This window comes from Vigna unguiculata, chromosome 7, assembly GCF_004118075.2.
Source record: "Vigna unguiculata cultivar IT97K-499-35 chromosome 7, ASM411807v1, whole genome shotgun sequence".
Classification (NCBI taxonomy): domain Eukaryota; kingdom Viridiplantae; phylum Streptophyta; class Magnoliopsida; order Fabales; family Fabaceae; genus Vigna; species Vigna unguiculata.
This window is the reverse complement of record NC_040285.1, coordinates 36042002-36062021: the sequence shown is the minus strand read 5'-3', so window position 1 is coordinate 36062021 and position 20020 is coordinate 36042002. Positions and strand designations below refer to the sequence as shown.

At 32.4% G+C, this 20020-nt stretch overlaps 3 protein-coding genes across 3 annotated transcripts; all 3 read right to left on the bottom strand.

The window, feature by feature from the left end:
* Window positions 1-1857: 1857 nt before the first annotated feature.
* LOC114190609 (transcription repressor OFP12-like) lies at window positions 1858-2935 on the bottom strand. The gene has a single exon (XM_028079562.1). It carries the CDS (start codon window positions 2863-2865, stop codon window positions 2308-2310), a length of 558 nt encoding a protein of 185 aa, XP_027935363.1. The 5' UTR covers window positions 2866-2935; the 3' UTR covers window positions 1858-2307.
* Window positions 2936-6265: 3330 nt separating this feature from the next.
* LOC114190684 (late embryogenesis abundant protein D-34-like) lies at window positions 6266-7335 on the bottom strand. The gene is made up of 2 exons (XM_028079662.1): window positions 6957-7335; window positions 6266-6873 (listed from the first exon to the last, which is right to left on the bottom strand). Exons 1-2 carry the CDS (start codon window positions 7278-7280, stop codon window positions 6418-6420), a joined length of 780 nt encoding a protein of 259 aa, XP_027935463.1. The 5' UTR covers window positions 7281-7335; the 3' UTR covers window positions 6266-6417.
* Window positions 7336-11415: 4080 nt separating this feature from the next.
* LOC114189669 lies at window positions 11416-12523 on the bottom strand. Its single transcript, XM_028078299.1, has one exon. The coding sequence runs from the start codon at window positions 12221-12223 to the stop codon at window positions 11633-11635; it is 591 nt and encodes a 196-aa protein (XP_027934100.1). The 5' UTR covers window positions 12224-12523; the 3' UTR covers window positions 11416-11632.
* Window positions 12524-20020: the final 7497 nt, after the last annotated feature.

The following is a 20020-nucleotide window of genomic DNA, read 5'->3' as shown; positions in this document are numbered from 1 at the left end:
ACTAAATTAACCGATTTAAGAATTTTTACCTATGGTGTGAAAGTGGATTATTTTATTTTTCAGAAAATGGGAGAGCGGCTAAAAGTCTAAGAACAATCGAGTTTTTTCTTTTAACAAACAATATTTTATATTATGTGCCCGCAGGCATGGTGAAAAGAAAAATGTAAAGTTTTTGTTAAAAGGTGAACTTTGTAAAAGTAATCTTAAACAAATGGTTCGTAACAAAACAGAAAATCGTATACGATACCTCGTTCATGTTTTTATTCGTATGATAAAATTACGAACGAGAATCTTGCGTGTTTTGGCTTTTCTAGAGCAGTCCTTATCATTACTGTTTCTAATACTACTATTAATTAAGTCACTAGCGGTCTTTACCGAGCATGTTTTATAGTTAAATATGATTTGGTACATTAACAATGTTGTTTTATTTAGTTAAAGTGAGAAGTGTATATGGAAGTTGGTATACTCGCGTAGGGATATTTTAAACCCCTCTCTACCCCCACTCTAAGTTAACATATTCCATAAACTTGTCGTGGAAATGAACATTGGCATATAATAATAATGCATACACTTAAAGACAAATAGTCCGGTATATGAACTTACCTAAACCAACTACTTTTAATCCATAATTAAAATTAATTAAACTCAATATCCATTCTTTAGCCGCAGTTGTTGAAGCTCTCTTTGGATACTCTTTGTTTGTCCCCAAGTTTTCCCTACAAGGGCCATTAAATAAATAGCAATTATTACGTAGAGTAAACCTCCAGAAAGCTTTTTATGCCCGATGCGAATTTGTGTTGTTCCACGCTAAGTAATTCTTGGCCATGGTGATTTGAACCTGTGGGCCTTCTGAATTTTCGTATCGAAGCAAGTTGTGAAAACTCTTCATTTTTATAACTGGCAAAAGCCAATCTTGGTGCATGTGTTAGTTGTGTGGTTTTTGTAGTTTAATAAGAATCGAGGGAGTTTACACTGTCCACTCAACCAATTGACTTAGACCAATCACTACCGAAGAGCTACGTTAAGAATTTAAAAGTTAACTAAAATTTGATGTTTAAGGTAGAGAATTTGGAGTGGAACACACGTCTGAGGTAAATGATTGTGTGCGTTAGTAATACAGACATTGAAAAGTGAACATGTGAGAAAGGAATGAAAATGCAGGAAGACACAGCAGTGAGTTTTTGGTACATCAGAGTCACTAAACTGTTTGTTTCTTTGGGTGTTGTTATTCACTAAGGAATTTTAATTGGTGGTTTGGTAAAGAACCTTATCTAGTTCTGTTTTTTGTTGTCACTTGTCAGGTTTGCTCTCTCCCTCGTCCTTGATTGTTTTTGTACTTGTTTCTGCTTTTGATGGGTGCATTATTTTCATGGGGTGAAAAAGCTGAAAAGAAGGGGGAAAAGGAAGTACTGCCACCTGCAACCTGCAACCTGCAACCTCCCTCCATTAATTTATCCCAATATTCCTTTTCATCCTTCCCACGAACACTCGTATCATATGGTCCAATTTCTTTCCATCAAGGATCAAGATCATTGTCTCTTGAAGCTAATAAAATCACATCCTGCAGAGATTAAGCTCAATGTCTAAAATCATAGAGATACTCAGATACCTGCATTTTAGTTTGGAGAATTAAAAATCATGATTTGGATGATTTGGCGTTATGAAGAAATTAATATCTGTTTTTGGAGGACATGTGGCTGGAGAGACAAAAGAAAGCCCACCATCGTACCTTACTAGATACAAGAAAAGCAAGGTGCTCGTGAGTTAGTGTGCAGAATTCCCCTGCTATTCGCGGAGTTAATTATACCATTATGAGGACCACACACACAGCGGCAACAGCAACAAACACAAGGACAATAAACCAACACTGCTTGTCACCCACTATCCCCATCACCAACGTCACGAAACAACTCCAACAAATTTTACACCTTTCGCTTTTTCTTTCAAACCCAGAGAGAGTATAGTATACTTTATACTTATTTTACATAATAGGAACACAACAACAAACAAAGAAGCAGCAGCACTATATACTCTTTAATACATCATAACCAAACACCTTCATCGAAACACACGCCTGCTTTCTCCTTCGTTTCGCTAACTTTCTCTTTTTGATCATCAAAATACAAACGTCGCTCTGGTTCCACTCTTACCCAAGACAAAGATACGAAAACTTAAAAAAAAAAAAAAAAGAATCCCATGAAGTGGATCGCTCAACCGCCAATATGTTCTTTGTCTGGTAAGATAAAATAACTCGAAACGAACCAACCTCGTGTTAATGATGATGAGTTAATGTTTTATTTTTTTTGTTCAGAGGAAGTTTCCGGAGAGGCTACGGTGGCGCCGGTGGTGGTGTTGGTTGTGCGTCCGACAGGGGGTGGAGGAGAGGAGTTGGAGGACAAGGTCGGTGAAGGCGCGAATGATGTACTTGTGGGTGTGAGAGGGGTTGAGAGCGAGGTAGCACAGGAGAAGTTCGTGGAGGTAGTCCCAGTCTTGGGTGATGTCTAAGACTTGTCGTGAACGGATCATTTCGTGCATTGAGCGGAGGAAATCCACGTAGGGGTTGAGGGAATACTTGGGGACTGTGACGCCGCCGCCGGTGGGGACGAAGGTGCGGGTGTCCGGGGATTCGACGATGGAGTTGGAAGTGCCCGGGGAGGAGAAGAAGAAGCGCTGGGAGGCGAAGACGGAGGCGAAGTCGGGCTCCGTGGAGGAGGAACGGTCGTCATCGTCGTCGGAAGAAGAAGAGGGGTGGGTGAAGGTGGTGGAATTGTCGGTGGAAGGTGGAGGGTGAGGGTGGTGGAGAATGGTGGGGTATTTGAGCTTGAAGAAACAGAGGTGAAGGCGTTTGGAGAACAGGGTAGGCATTTTTGCTTTGAGAATATGAGAGAGAAGAAGGAGCAAGGAGAAAGAGTTTGTTTGTGTGTGCCTTATATAAACTTCTACCACTGTGTTTGCTCTGTCTCTTCACACTCACCAATCATACACACACACATGCTACAATTCATAAAAATAAATACTACTAATAATTTTTTTTTCTATTTTCTTTTCACCGTTAAATACCATATTAGTTACATTATACTAATACTTCTTTTTATCTTTTTCTGGGGGTGAATCAACCTATGGTGTTTAAGGATACTTCAGTTTGACAATTTTGCTTTTTAATACTCCAATTATGGGATTCAGAATTTTTTATTCAGATTGGTTATTAGAGTGATTATTTGGTAAGAGATTAATTAGGAAACATTAAATACATTTTACTACAACTATATAATTATTAAAATATTATTTTGGTTGTTTGTATGTTGTGCACTTGTTACTTGCAATTAAAGATATAGTTTGATGTTAATAGTAAAGAGGTAAAAGTTAGAAGAGGTAACGTTAATTTTTACAGCTTTTGGTGGTCACGGGTTTTTCAATGGTCTTTTAAGGGTATAATTCATGACTTCATTTTTAGTGTAAACAACAAAAGGTCTTAGAATACCTCATGTCCCTTCGATCAAGGTAAAGTGCATTCACTCTCAATTTTAAATCATATCCTCATTCTTATCTGCATTCTTTTTTTAATGCGTCATTGTTTTTCAATTAGACACATTTTAAAATAGGAATTAGATTAATAAAATTATAAGAAAAATGGCAAAACTAGTATATGATTTTTTTTTTTAATACAGGAGAATCCCTGCACTGGACTCCCACACATGGGGGGTCCCAATGTAGGACTCAGACCAATTCTTTTCCAGAAGAAAAACTTCCACATGAGTTTATTTCGATTTTAAAATTTATTTATGTTTGATAATGTTATCTCTAAATTAATTCAGTACAGAAGGGAATTATTTAAATAGTACAAAGCAAATATTAAATTACAATTTTGCATATAAAAAGAGTATGCATAAGCATGTATTTTAAATGTACGGATGATGTATGATTCCAATCTGTATAATATATATGTATGTAAAATTAAGTATTTACAAATAAAAAAAAATACAAAAGTACAGAAATTAAACAAGTGGGCTACTGAAAACCGACTTAAATAACAAGTGATTAATTAAAATTTGGTCCAATTTTTTATTTATTTTATTTCCTATGCTAAAAATTAAATCAGATTACCAATAACACTGATGGAAAATCAATTACAAATATATTGAACATATGTTAATTTTCACATTCCACTTCGAAATAAACCTTAAGTTAAAAAGTCAGTTTATCTCTTTTACCTTTTTATAAGTATATGTTTTTAATTTATAAAAGACTAATATATTTAAAATTGTGATTTAAAATTTAATTAAAATTATGTCTCAATAACATTTATGACGTTGGATTTTTTTTTAAATGAGTCCTATTCCTCAAATGAAAAAAAAAATAGACACTAGAAAAAAACTTACATATCTTTTTCAATTTACTTTTATTCTCATTTCTAAAATCTTGCTTGGTTTTTGATAAAAAAAAAAAAAGTAAAAAGTACTACCCAGGAACATAAACTTGGGATAAATTGGCATATTAAAAACTTTTAACTAACTGAAGATAAAAGTTTAATCATTGTAACTCGGTTACCCACAAGGTTACATATAACATGAAAAATAAATTACATTTCTAATTAATAAACCTATCTTAAAAGGATAGGAAAAGTTAGTCACTCACTAATTTTAACATTAAAAGGTGAATGTATATATATTTATTTGGTTTAAACCTTGAAAATGTTTTTCTAAATTTCAATATAAAAATGAAAAAGTAAAATTATTGCTTTGAAACTAAAACTTTTTGGAACTCTTTCCATTTTAATCCAAACATACACTATCATGTGCAGTGAACACTACTCAATTTACTAGGTACACCAGTACTATCCTTTTTGCAAATAAAACAAAAACTGAAATAATAAGAGTAAATTTTTGTAAAAAAAAAAAAAATCAGACTAAATTTGTTCAGACCCAAACTACAAAACTCGTAACTTCATATGGATAGCATAGCAATAGCATAGCAAAGTATTGATATATATATATATATATAATGTAAATATGGAATTTAATTTGATAAATATTGTATACCATTATTTAATTATGAATTAATATTGCTCTAGATTTATTCTGAAAATAACAATTTAAAAATTAACAAAATTATCATAATTTATCTCTTTTTATCTGGGTAATCTCTTACTATTTCAACAGATTATAAATAAATTTCATATAAATTAACAAAGTATTAATAATAACCATAACTTTCATCTTACTTAGTAAATTTATAATGGTTAGTGTAAATTAAATCTGGTTGTAAGAGCATATTTAGTTTAAAATATTGAACAGGCAGTTCAGAATTTTCAGAATTAAACTGAATTCTAATTCTGGACATGTCTTCGATCGAATTCTGATTTTCCTGTTAAAAAAGATGCCAAGTGCTATTTTGTTTCAAGATTTTATTTTAAGATTTTAAATAATCTATAATTATTTATTAGTGAAAAATATAGTTTAAAATATGATTTTTTTTATTATCGCGTGTAAATCTTCAAACTTTCTATAGAATAATAACTTAACTTTTGCAGAAGAATTAAAGTTTCATGTTGACTCTCCCAAAGATCTAATAACATCACATCTTGTAAACAGATAGATAGCGTATTTGTGATAAAAATCCATCAAGAGTTATACTCAAGAAAAAAATCATGAATAATTCATGAATGATTCTACACTTAAAAACAAAATCTGGTTTGTTACGCAATTTGATTGAAGAATTAATTGTGTGAACCTCCCAAAGATCAATCTAAAATCTTGGGTGATAAGAACCCATTAAAATTAATGAATAATTATACCGTGAAGAAAATTTTGTGAAGGAGAAAAACCTTCTAATTTGAGGATCCTGTGTTTATCACGTGCCTTATTCTATGTTAAATAAAATTGTCAAAATTAATTTAATTGTTGAAAAATTATTTCCTTCCTTTATATTATATCTTATATATATAAAAACCAATTTATGGGGAGACAAAATAAGCCCCCACACTTAAAACTTGTTGCTGATAATCAGAGTTTGTCTCTAATCTGCAACTGTCCCATGTGAGTGGGAGTGTCCTTCGCTCCTTCCTACTCCCATGGAATCACGTGATTGCATTCATCATCTTTTTATAGCTTACATCCTCCACTTCTTTTTATCTTCTCTCATCAAAACATTCTTTCATCTAACTACCATAAATAACTTTTAACAACGGTTTCTTTTTTTTAATTTAGCTCACAAATTTTAAAATTTTTCTAAGACATGAAAAAAAAAAATACTTTGAACATAGAAATTTAAAGGAAAAGGAGGGGTAGGTAATATAGTTGACATGCGTTTTAACGACAGCATATATGAAACCATAACATATAACATACATAGTAGAGTCCTTAAAACTAGATTATAAGCAAATAACACAACTCATTCCACTACTCCCAAATATCTTTATCAAAATGCACCAACATTTTCATTGATCCTAGCAGCCGCCGCCACGGAAGCCGCTACGCCGCCAGGAGTGGCAGTCTCATCCGGGTTATTTCTCAACTCAGCACTCGCCACCCTCTCCGCATCTTCCATTGTCACCGCCTTGTCCGCCGCCAACTTCGCGGTGGCTCCGCCCAAAACGTCGCCCAACTTGACCTTATCTTCATCACGGGTGCAGTCAGCATTATAAGCGGCCGCCGATTGAGCCATAGCCGCCAGCCCACCCGGCGATGTGACATTGTTTCCCGTTGCCCTCACCTCCGCCGCCTGAATCGCGGAGGCGTCACTCTGATCCACCGCTTTGTGGCCCACGGTCTGGGCCGTGGCCTCCAACGCCTCCCCTATGGTTATTGCACTCTCCCCAACCGCACTGACTCGTCCGGTTTGAACCGGGGTCGGTTCAGCATACTGCTGCACAACCTTCAATCACAGAACGTATACAAAACTCGCATAAATCTTCTTATTTCTTAAAAGAGTCAGCTTTTGGAAAATAAAAACAGAACCTTGCCGCCGACGGCCTCGGTGATTATGCGTCTTCCGGGGACTCGAGTTTCCGATACTGTGACGCCGCGGTCGCTGGCAACATCGTTGACGTCGAGGTGACCAACAAGGCCAGCCTGTTCGTTCTGAGTGGCGGCGGATTGCATGACGGAAGCTGCCCCGCCGAGTTGGGTTTGTCCCAACACTCGAGTTTCTGCGCTTTGCATCATGGCAGCATCTTCCGGTGCAATAGGCTTCTTTGCAAGGTCGCCGGAGACATCGAAAACGTCGCCGTATTTGATGGGGTCTTGGCCTGGTTGGGGACGCCTTGGCTGTTCCTGACTCATCTTCTCCGTTTGGTATATTACGAGAATTAAGTTGAATGTGTTGAAATGGTTCTGTAATGAAGTTGGTATAAATAAGCTGCAATCGAGGTGGTGAGGGAGAATACGTGGCCAAACGTTACACTTGGCAGCAAGACCAGTGATAGCATGGGAACGTGTCGGCCTCTACCTTCTTTTTCCATTTGCTTCCACGAAGCTTTTTTCTTTACAATGTTAATTATATTTTCTAAATCCTGTGTCACTTTTCTTCCTCTTAAATTAAACATTAAAATGGCGGTGGACGGTGCCGATGTTATGCCGTTTAGGTGTTCCAGATATTTCTACACTTCTCACAAATAGCAAGACACCAAATATCTGTGTTATTAGAAGTGAACGTCACTCACTTCCTTTGGTGGTGGAAGATGGACAAACTATAAGTCCTTTGACAGAAACTAATTAATAAACAATTACAGAACTAATAGAGTCATTAAATATCAATAAGAATGGTATCATCTTAAATGGATAACTATGATTTATCCATTATGAATTCAATTTTTCTTACCATTCTCATAGTGATCTTTCCTACCACACAACATAGAAGTGCTAGGTGGAAAAAAAGTCATAAGAATTTTCTTGTGGATCAGTATTTTGATCCAATCCTACGTTGTCAAACATGCATGTTTGTTTACTTAGTAGAGTATATCAATATTGGTAGCTTTTTATTGTAAATTTATCACCTATCGCCTTCGTTTTTAAATCATCTATATGTTTCTCTGGTAAACTTTGTAAACAATCAAAAAGTAGCAAAAGCACATTTTTTTTCTATTCAGATCTTACATTAAGAACATTCGTGGATAAATTCTAATGATTTAATTTCAGTTTTATCCTTTTCCATCTTTCTTCTAATTCATTGTTCTATCTTGTTCTTTTAACTTTAGTAGTACCCTCTGGAGTGACTTGTAAAATGTCCAACATTTGAGTAGGCTTTTAATTTGAAATTATAAAAGATGCATCATAATTTAATGCAGAAATTTTATTGTTAAAGCTCTCAAAAAGCATCGACCTTTTTTCTATTATTATCGGTCCAATTAGTTCTGGGCTTTTGCGTTTTCGGCCATTGTCATCAGTATGGATGGACCCAATGCAAGATTCAATGATATCCCGGACATTATTATATAAGAGTTTCTAAAAGTATCATTCTTTTTTTCATCAAGTCTCTTTTGACCCTTGAAGACATGGGCTTGGTCAATAAATTCCCCCTCTTTAAAAATACAAGAGTATTAAAAGAGTTGGAATATTTTTATCATGACATTGTTTTATTCAAATTGCTTGTAGGTTAAGTATTTCTAATAAAAACATTTTGAAGAAAAATGATGAATTACGGTAGTATAAAGAATGGCTTTTTTAAACTAAAACACCTTTTATAGAGTTGGAACATAATCCTTAGTCATTCAATTGAGAAACCAATTAATATAAAAGTAATTGAAACAAAGTGTTTTCTCAGGTTTCTAAATTAGAAATATTTTGAAGAGAAATAAACTAAAACTTGCAAAGTATTAAATAATTTGGAGTTAAATGAATAAAGTAACAAGAAAAGGGAAGTGCATATTAATGTTCAAAAGTTAGGTCACGTGCGATTTAATTCCCGCGTTTAAGAAAGGTATATGATCTTTTGATGTTTATAAAATGTACAGAAAACTATTCCATTCTATTAAATATCACTGTCTGTTTAGATTAATACCTCAAAAAATATTTTTAGGAAAGAAAATGAGAAAAACAAAACAGACTGTTTCATAAATTAAAATATAGTTTATACACAAATTAAAACTGAAATTTTAAAAAAAATATATGAACAGACTTTCCCAAATGTATAAATTAAATAATGTGATCTCATCTTAATTACTCTTTTTCGTGTAAAGTTGACAGAAAGGGTGTGAAGAGGAATTGAGTTGAAAATCTAAATACAAAAGTGAATTATTATTTTTAACATTTATGACGCAGTTGTTAGATACTAGTTGTCTATTAAGATACTGTACACACAAGAAACAGTATTAGCATTACCAGCATCTATAGATTCTTTTTACTATAATCAAATTTTAAACTGCAGCGTGAAATACTTAAATTGCGTATTAGTGCATATAAAACAGTACTAAGGAACACTAACTGTAAGAAAATTAACACACCAACTGATAACATTAATCTATCAGTAACCCTATAATGAGATTAATACGAAAGTGCTAGACCTAATCGAAGCTCGTGATTCTAATGTACTTTCAACATTACAAAGTGGGCACACTTAATACTTTAGCAGAAGAGATGAGATTCAAATGCAAGTATACAAAGAATTGGGATGGTTTGTTCAAATGCCAACAAAACATTCAAGAGATTTGAAAAGATGGCCTTTCTCATATCACATTATGTAAACTGAACACACTAATTCCTTCAATATTCAATGTATCATAACATATATGAAGCCAACCCCACCACATGCAGAAAATTGCAGCTATTCCAAAAGAGCATGTCATAATGCCACGACTGGATTTTAAATAAAACATGTCACACGGGTGGATAACCAAAAGCAAGGTTATCCTTTGAAATTTACAAAGGACACGTCAGAACAAAGACAAACAGATAAAGAAGCATGGTTGTCGGTCCAACACGACACCAATCATAGGACACAACACGGCAATGATACAATATATAAAATTAAAGCAAATTACGAAAGACTTCATGTTTAAAAAATGAGTACGACGCCTAAAACTGATAAAAATGCTCAATTATCTAATTATCGTGGTTTTCCAATCAGTATTGACACAAAAAAAAATAAAAATTATAAAACAAAATGGAGCCAAAAGCATTTGAAACTTTGAAGTGTCCAACATCGAGCAGCTATCCTTTTTAAAAGTGTCGCATATTTCTTTGCAACCGTAACTTATCGACCAATAGAACATAATACCTAAGAATTAGAAGTTCATTCATTTCCACAACATTTTGAGAATATTGACAAAGAGGTCATTAAAAGAATATTTCGGAAAAGATTCCAGGTCACACACTAAACAAATGCCTCTACCCGAGTCTTTCATCAAATAAAACCACTATACATTACAATGAGATCCCTTCCATGAGAAAAAGAAAAGTCCTGCCAAACATCCTATAATCCCATGACGGCAAAATATGAAACTTTAGAGATGCAGACATTTTATCATGTGGCTTGAATGCAATGAAAAGAAGATAAAGACGCATATCACCCCCCATTCAAGCAATCCAGTCCAAAGGACCAAAATAGAAATAAACTAATAGTAGAAAATCATACAAGTAGCAAAAGTTCAAAAATTATTACATTATTTCCAACCGCTCAGTTGATACAAAAATTACCAAACAAGACCATCCACCATTTTCAATAAACCCAGTTCCAATGATTCTAGGACTTCCTCTCAATCCATCTTCTCTTTAGCATTCTGTCAATTTCTGTTAGCCTATTCCCTTCCGGATTCTCTCATCTCTCATTTTCTTCTTATGTAAAATAACCATGAACTCTTTCTTCATCCTACTTGAAAATCACCTTTATTTCTCTCAACCACTTGTCACATCAACCACGCTTTTCTTTTACACAACCCCCACATAAAAAATATCAAAGTTGCAGAATCCAGATCCCTTTCCGTATGTTCAAATACTTTTGAAGTCAATAAACTGTTTAACATGCAATAGTTGAACAAAAAAATTTGCGATTAAGAAAACAAAAATAATCTCCTCTCTCGTCTTTTTTCTGCTTCCCCCTCCCTTTCAAACATTAATTTTCAAAATTATGCTAAAATTGTGTAAAAGTTAACTTTTTTTCCTAATAAGATTGGGTTGAAATTAATCTAATCCCTTAATCAAAAAGAGTAACACCAAAAAATATCCTTTGTGGATAATCCACATGATTAAGAGACTGAATTCATGTCTATTTTTCTCTTATTGTGAGATCTAATGTCACTCTCCATCTTTCACTCATCATTCACGATCCAAACTCATCAAGACAATTCCTCCCTAAAATTTTTCCCACCTCAAGCCAACAAAAAATTGATAATACAACTGCCACATACAAAGTTAACCAATTTCATGACCAGAGTTATCTGCATGATGTCTACCGAGAAAATAAAAGAGCAAAGGAACACGGTTACACCTATTTACGAAAATTGCCATTGCCATGAATAAACCATTCTCCAGATAGAACATTTTTGTTCCTGATTCAACAATAGCAACAATAAAATTCACAGAGAAACTAGGTCCAACAACAACCTGAAATCTAACCAACATACTAATATGGCCATGTTTGGAGGGCAACAAGAAGTTAACAAAAGAATCATTCATTACCTCACTCACTCACTCATTCATCACTGTACAAGCACAAGTCTACCACCACCCATACCTCTATCACCATCCCCGTCTTCCTCTCCGTGCCCCTTCGGCACCGTCACGATGAGCTCGCCGTCGACAAACACCGCGCTCGCGAGCTCCGGCCGCGTCGATTCCGGTAACCGGAACCTCCACATATCGAGTTCGAGCTGGTCGAGCGAAAACTCCACCGAGCCTCCGTCCCTCACCACGATCTTCGTCACGCCGGGGTGGATTTCCACCGTGTGCGCCCTCACGTCGACGATACCGTCGGTCTCCGCCACAAAGCGGAAGCAGTCAGGAGCCTCCTCCACCACCACGTCGGCGTCGGAGCGGAACGGGAGCTCCAGGACGCAGCTGAAAACGTGCGGGAGTCTCCGGAGCTTTTTGCCGGCGATCCCCAACAGCGCCTGCGCCTCCGACATGGGGTTCCCCCCGCCGACGCCGAATTGGATTGAGATGTTGCGTTTTCGCGGAACAGGGTGGACCTTCATGATGGTGTTTTTGCTACCGTGGAACGCCGCAGAGGATTGCGCCACCAAGATTAATACCGCGATGATGAAGATGATCTGAGACAGCTTTTGTATCATAAAGGAACGGTTGTTGGTGTCCTTCTTCCTTCTTCCCCCTTCCTTTTTCGGGCGAAGACGATGAAAACCCTAACCCTAATTTCAAATTGCGCCGGGACGATCGCGTTTCGCGGATTGCAAAAGCGTGGTTCCCTTTTTATTATTATTGTTATTAAGATATATTTTCCCTTGTGGAGAAAATGTGGGGAGAATGAGATGCTGCGGGGAATTTGATAAAATGTGTGAGCGGAAGGGAAGAACAGATGCGGAATAAGTGCGTGCGGAGATAAAGAAGAGGATGATTCGGATTTGATGTTACTGTGTTGCCCTTCTCCTTCTTTTTATTTACTATATTTGTCTCTCCTCAATTATTAACAATTATTAACATTTTAATTTAAAGCAACTACGAAACAAAACCACTTGTCAAAAACAAAAACTAACTATTAACGCCTCTGAAAATTCTAGACCTTTGCACCATCACACAATACATGCACGGCTACAAAATCTCAAATTATTCTCTTATTTTAGATCGAATATGTATTTTCAATAATGAATAAATCATTTGTTTTCATGTAAAGATAAAGAAGTTATTACGCTTTCTATATTTGTTTTGAATTAAATAAACAGGTGATAGAAAAATATTCATTTTAAGAAGTGGTGGTTAAAATATATTTAATCCAAGCAGTTCATTAAGTAGAGATAAAGGGCTTTCAAGTCACTACCATTGGTTGAAACCCAAAAGGTGAGATGTGAGTTTGATAAAATTTGTGAATTTTTTTCTTGAAAACATGACCGAAATCAAGTATCAAACCTAATGCATCTTGGACTACTTCAAAATCAAGTCCAAATAATGAAGATACATAAGAAATTGAGGGAAGATAATAATATATAAGGGATGTAACCATTTCTTCTTCCTTGTATATATCCTCTAAACTAGGATCATGAATTCTCTTTAGCACATGTCACCAATAAAGAGCCTTATTATTATTGTAGTTTTATTAAACTATCTCTTGACTTCACCATTTGAATGTTTCCATAGAGTACAATTCCTTCTTCCACGTGAAGACTTTCCACCACTACTTAATCAACGAGGGAAGTGATTATCAAATAAAAGAAAAAAAGAAGAAGAGAGAAAGGTATCTTTAATCATGAAAGTGATCTAATTGTCTTAATATAGATCAATTTAATTACATTAATAAAAAACATATTTAGTTATCATAATTACCTTAATCGCTTTAAATGGATATTCATTACAATAGCTTTAACTATCGTGGCGCATATTTTGTGAATTAAAAACGTAAAATAAAAGATTTCCTAAAAAGTTAACAAAAAAAAAACTATATATCTATGATAAAGTCTTTCTTATAATAATATAATAATTGATTACTTATTCATTATAGTTCTCGCTTTTTGTCCGTCTTTTTTTTCTTCTCTCCTATCTTAAGCGATGAGAATTCATTTTTCCCATCATTTTCGGTACACAAAATGAGTTATTATTAAATTCTGTTTCTTCACTTTTAGAAAATTAGAAGATAGTAAAGTGCTTACGTTTTGTTTGTTGTGTCATATTGGTTGCCGCGAACCTTCCTTTTCCTATAAAAGAATACATAAAAATAAGATTACTTATTTGCCCCTATTATTTATATGTTTTATTTAATTTAGTTTTACAATTAATAAATAGTTATTTACCAATTAGCTGTCAAAAAAATATTAGCAATTTTAATATTGTGACATCCCAATTTTAGCAGCTTGAAATTAATAAAAGAAATAGGGAGTTTCATCATAGTTCCAAACCAGATAATCCAGTGTACACAATATATTAATATAGTCTTACAAAAGATATGACTATAAAAATATGTCAATTATACACTTAAACTAAACTAGTAAACTCTATGTTTAAATTGACCCCTACTAAAGCTCCTACTGGAAAGCTCCTCCATAACCTAAAACGATGGATCCTCATTCTCCAGAAGTGTCCTTGACACTGCAACCACATCTGCTCCCACCGAAAAGGTAATCATCGCAAAAGGAAAACATACAACACGAGACAGAAACACAGAAAGCAAGGGTAAGCTAATAATGATTTAAAGAAAGTTACATTAGAGTAACAACATAATAACAATCAATTATCACAAATTCACACATGAACATTCCAATACTCACACGCCATTCAACTATAAACTCAATCATCCGGATATATGCAATTAACATAGGACCTCTTGGTGGCTTGCACCGTGTATGATTCCCAAACTCTGCAGAGTTTGGCCTCAAGGGGTTATCACCCAATCATCACACCAAGTAAGTCTCCTTCGCGCCAAAGACTTGATCGAGTCCAGTGGCTAAGACCTCCTGCTACTCCTCACGACATAACTCATTATACTCTATATGAGCCTTAATGGTTATTGGAGCGTCAGGATACTAACCAAAACTGAGTCCTTATGTCTTTGCATACCCTACCTCATCCACACTTAGAATTTCTCCATGAAATTCCTCCATAATTCACATACAATAGGTCCATATTCACCCAATCTCACTCAAAGCATACCAAGACAGTCAAAAAGATTCATTTCAGATAAGTTAATGCAATGAAACACATCAAAATAGCAAACACATGAAATCTGACAGCCAGCGCTCAGCCTCAGATTCCAACGCTCAACCTCAGCATTAAAATCTCGTTCTAGACCTGCAGGGGTCTCAGCGTTGGGGCACCGCTCGGCTGGCGCTCAGCCTCATTCTTCTCGCATTTTTCAGCACTAGGCACCGCTGGGCTGGCGCTCAGCGCTGATCCTCTCGCATTTTTCAAGGCTCATCCTTGAATTCGGAGGCTCAGCCTCACACCAGAAAATAACACATATTCTGGTTTTCATTGGGAGATGTTTCACTTGATTTCATGACCCAAATTGGCACCTCCATGGCAGTGTTGTCTAGTTTTCAAAATGGTTTTTAAGCAAAGTGAGATGATACCAATTAGAGCCATGATTCAAGTGTTCATTTTTCAATTCAACCTCAATTCACACAATGCAATCACAATTTCACTTATACCAAACATCAAACAATTAACATTCCATCATACTTCAAACAATCAATTCTAATTACAAACATTACATTCATTGTATCCTCTAATTAAATCCAATTATCAACTTCCCTTACCTGACAAAGCGACTCTGCAGACCCAAACCGCTTAAAGAACACCAAAACGCATATAACTCCACAGGATGCTCTATCTACACATAGAAACATCACAAGAACGATCAGGACCTACCATTATGATTACTGATCAACAAAGACTCATACTGATGATTAAAACGTCACATGCAAGCGGAAGAGAGCTCGCATGCAACAAGAAAAGACTAAAAAGAGAGCGGAAACTCAACTTACGCGAACTGAGAAATTGATCGGTCCAATTTGAAGAGTTCGCCGAGAGGATCAATCCTACGGTCTCGGTTCTTCAATCAGACGACCAAAGAGATAGAACCTCTAGAGAGAAGTCAGAGAACTCTAGAAAAATGGTTTCTAGAGAGATTGTGTGTTTTGAAATAATGAAACTCATTTATAACAATTCTATTTATACTAAAACCTTTTAATATTAAAATAATCGAGTCTCACTATTTTAAATCACTATCACTTTTTAAATGTCATTTTCTAGAGTCTTACGTATGTAACTTATATTAACATATAATAAAAAAATTAAAGTAATGGTATTGATTTTAAAAAGTGAACAAATTATTGATTATATTTTTAATATAACAGCGGAAAGTTATCTTTCTCATCTTCTTTTTTTGTGGCATATTCATTCATTAAAATTAATATCTATCTTCAATTATTTATTCTCTCCTATTCCCATATTTTTCAATCTTTAAATCAAACAAAGCCTAATCTTTTGGGTTTCTGAATTCCTAATTAAATTTAAAAAGGATTGAAGATACTTGCCTTTGCCAAATAAAAAACAAAAGATGTGGACATTTAGACATTCTCTACTCCAAATTATTTGAACGAGATTTGGTAACAGCTGAATTAAACGTATATAGTGCTTAAAATCTCCATTTTTTAAAGTTAAGAAAATATAAATTAATAATTGAGCCATAAAATTGTGATTTTGTAAATATGGACAAAAATATTAGTGTAGCCCGCGTGAGTTTTGAGCGAATATAACACCACACGGGTTTTAGTTGTTTACAAAGTGTACAGTGATTTACTTTTGTGATAGTTTAGAAAAAGATAAACGAGAGAATAATGATTTCTAAAAAAAATCATGATTTAAAATAAATGGTCCTAAAAAGCTTTGAGTTTTATTTTAATATATAATATAAAATATATAAATATAAACATATATAATTTATATTTTAAAAAAAAGAAGTCGGGAGTCATGTACATGCTCTTTCTATTATAATATTATATAGAAATTCTATATATATAAATTTATTCCATTATAAAAAATTACTGTGTAAGAAAACTTTAATTTACTCTGTTTGTATTCCATTGTGGGAATAAATCTTCGACAATTATCTTTTATGTTTGAGCTTCTTCTTTTTTTCTTTTTCAATAACTATTACTAATATGTGTTTCAATCTAAAATAATATATTTTTTTAAAATTCAATATTTTTTTCTTTTGTAATTTAATATATAATATAAAAGTATATATTTATTAGGTAAGAAAAAAGAACGAGTTTATTTATTCATAATTTTTCTTTTTTTAATAGTATTATTATATTTACAATGTCTGTATGAACATGTTTATTAAATGGTTGTAACTTGTATGAGTGGTATGAGATAGAGAAAATATTGACATTTTCAAGGTGATAGGAATATATATGGAGGAATAAAAAGTCAAGGTTAATAATCATTTTCTTTTAGATATAATAGAGTTTGTGACTATGACTGAATTTCAATCAGTATCCATAAGGTTTGCTAAGATAATTTCGTATATTAACATATTTAAATTGATATTTTATTTTACACAAAAAATAAAAAAATAAAATGAAAACAAATATTATAAATAATAAAAATAATATATATTCTTAATTAAAATGTTGAATTAATTCTGTAACGATTTGTTGAATAAACTAATTTTTATTTATTTAAAAGTTATTATTTATTAATTTGAATATTGAGTCAAACTTTTACTTACAATTTCATCAAATTTTTATTTTAATAATAATAATAATCATAATAATAACTCTAACGATAAGTTATTATCACAATCAATAAATATTGAAATAAATAAATAAATTTGTCTGTAAAAGTTTAAATATTAATAATCATTTTCGTAGAAAATTATAATGAGAAGTTTAAGTTTAATAATTATTATATTTTTAAATATAAGTATAATTATATTTATTTACCAAATAAAAAACAATGAATATTAAAATGAAGAAGTACATGCAATAATATATATTAGTTAAACAATATAAAATAATTAAATAAGATGAGATAGAATATTCAAACAAACAATGATAATAAGACAAGAAAAGATTAATAAAAATAATTATAAACTAAGATGAGGCTAAATACACCTTAATGAACAAATATATTTATAGAAAACTTAATTAAGTTTTGGGTCTCTATTAAATTTGCGTATTTTTAATTAATGTTCAATTAATTTTTTTTTACTGAATATTTAAAAGTTTTATACTTTTTAACTGAGTATATGTAATATAATATTTCCTTTAATTTAGGTATGATATAGTTGCTATTATTTATTATGATTAATATAAAAATAATATTGTTGTTAATATAAAATCACAAGTGACTTTTATTATTTGTGTTTTTGTTGGATTAAATATCACTTTGATTGTGTGATTATCTAAAATTCTCCTTAATTGTTGTCTCTTGTTCGTTCTCTACCATTTGGTTTCCACAAGGTTATCGGGTCATCGAAACACATGTAGAAAATACTCATATGTTTAAGTAAGTGTTCACTTAAGCAGTCTCAATAAATGCAGATCATATAATATCAACTACCTTACTTATATCTTATATTTATAGTGTCAATAATGAGTTTTTACCTTTTGTCAGGCCTAATTGTGATCTAATGATGACATCATAAACATTGCTTATGGAGGTAAATCATAGATTACATCCTTAATTGTGCTTCTTTGTTGACTTCTCAACCGGTATGTTCGACACTAATAATGTTTTCAATAGGATGAACTCATGTTTTAGTGTACTTATTTAAACATTTTTATGATTGATCACGTGAGAGTTCTCAATTTGAGTGTTGGAACGGTTAGTTGTAGTGACGACTGAATTGTGTAATATACATCAATCCCTAAACTCTGATGTTGGATAAGTATTTGTATGAAGATTTTGCAAAAAGAAATATAATTTGATCTATGTTTAGTCAAGCCTCTTCAAATCATTTAAGTGTTTATGTAGAGTTATGAAACTAATAAATATAAATAATAATTTCTTTTCCTAAAGCACAATTTACTTATATGCATAGATTTTTTATTTAATTTATCCAATTGCACAATAACATAGTAACATTATATTAATTTTGTAAAAGAAATACTTAACTTTGTTTAATAGTACATCACTCCAATAAATATATATACATGTTTAAACAAAAACACAACAGCAAGTTAATTTTTCAATAATTAAATTCCAATTAAAGATGGAACAAGTCAAGAGTGCTTATAAATGTTGTTATATTCTTTGAATGAACAAATTCAGAAGAAACCATACAATAATTAAAAGGATTTCAGTCATAAATAACTAAAACGAGTTTGTATTTATTATTGTTTTTTCTTGTGTACATTAAATATGAGATCTCATGTCCAAATTACCAAATTCTAATATTCTCATTTTAATTATTATTATTATTTTTTTGTAAAAATGGGAATTGACAACACATGTTATATGACATGAGTCTCCATTCAGATTACAAAAGTTGAGGATGTAATGTAACATCAAAGGTCTCAATTAAATGAACTTTTGACGTCAATGCACATTATTGTGGTTCTCTGTATTCCTGCATCTCCTCACTCTGTTGGCATCATTGCTGAACCAACCTGCCCTCTCACTGCTAAAATCTACATACACTATCCACTCAGAGATTGGATAGGAACAAAATTAGACAATTTTTCTTCTATATAATATATATAAATAATCAAATTAAAAGTTCTCCTAATTTTTTTTGACAGAAAAGTTGAGATAAGTGAAAAAACAATAAGTAAGTCAGCAGAATCAGAATTTTTTTAAAAAACACTTGACTTGAGAAAGAAAAAATATAAAATTAAAAAACAAATAAAAATAATATTATACATCCTATTACATTTAAAAATATATATTTTTTGAAATATATATTAAAAAGTCATGTTCTTTTCTAAAATATATAAAAATATTACAGAAAAAATTACTAACCGTTTTAAAAATTAATATTGACATGGAAATATATAAAAAATTGGAAATGTGGTTTTAAAAATAAATCCATTTTGAAATTAATTTAAATAATTAATAATTGAATTTTGGTTATTAAAAATGATATTTGTGGTTTTAATATGTACATTATATTAAAATAACAAGTTAAACTAAATTAAATAAAAAAATTATCATTTTATTGATAGATATATCAAATCGAATAAATAATAATTTAGAAACTTGTTTCATAAGATATTTGAGTATGTTTAGCTAATGTGTAATTTTACTAATTTGGATTAAGAATATAAACATTTTTTCATCCAATCGTTTCAAATGATAATAATTATAATTCAAAAGCATTCAAAACTTTCTCGATTAAACTTATATTACTCTATTCGGACAAAAGTTTACAAGAGGTTGGATTTTATGAACACTCACCAGTTCTAATTTATGAGAGA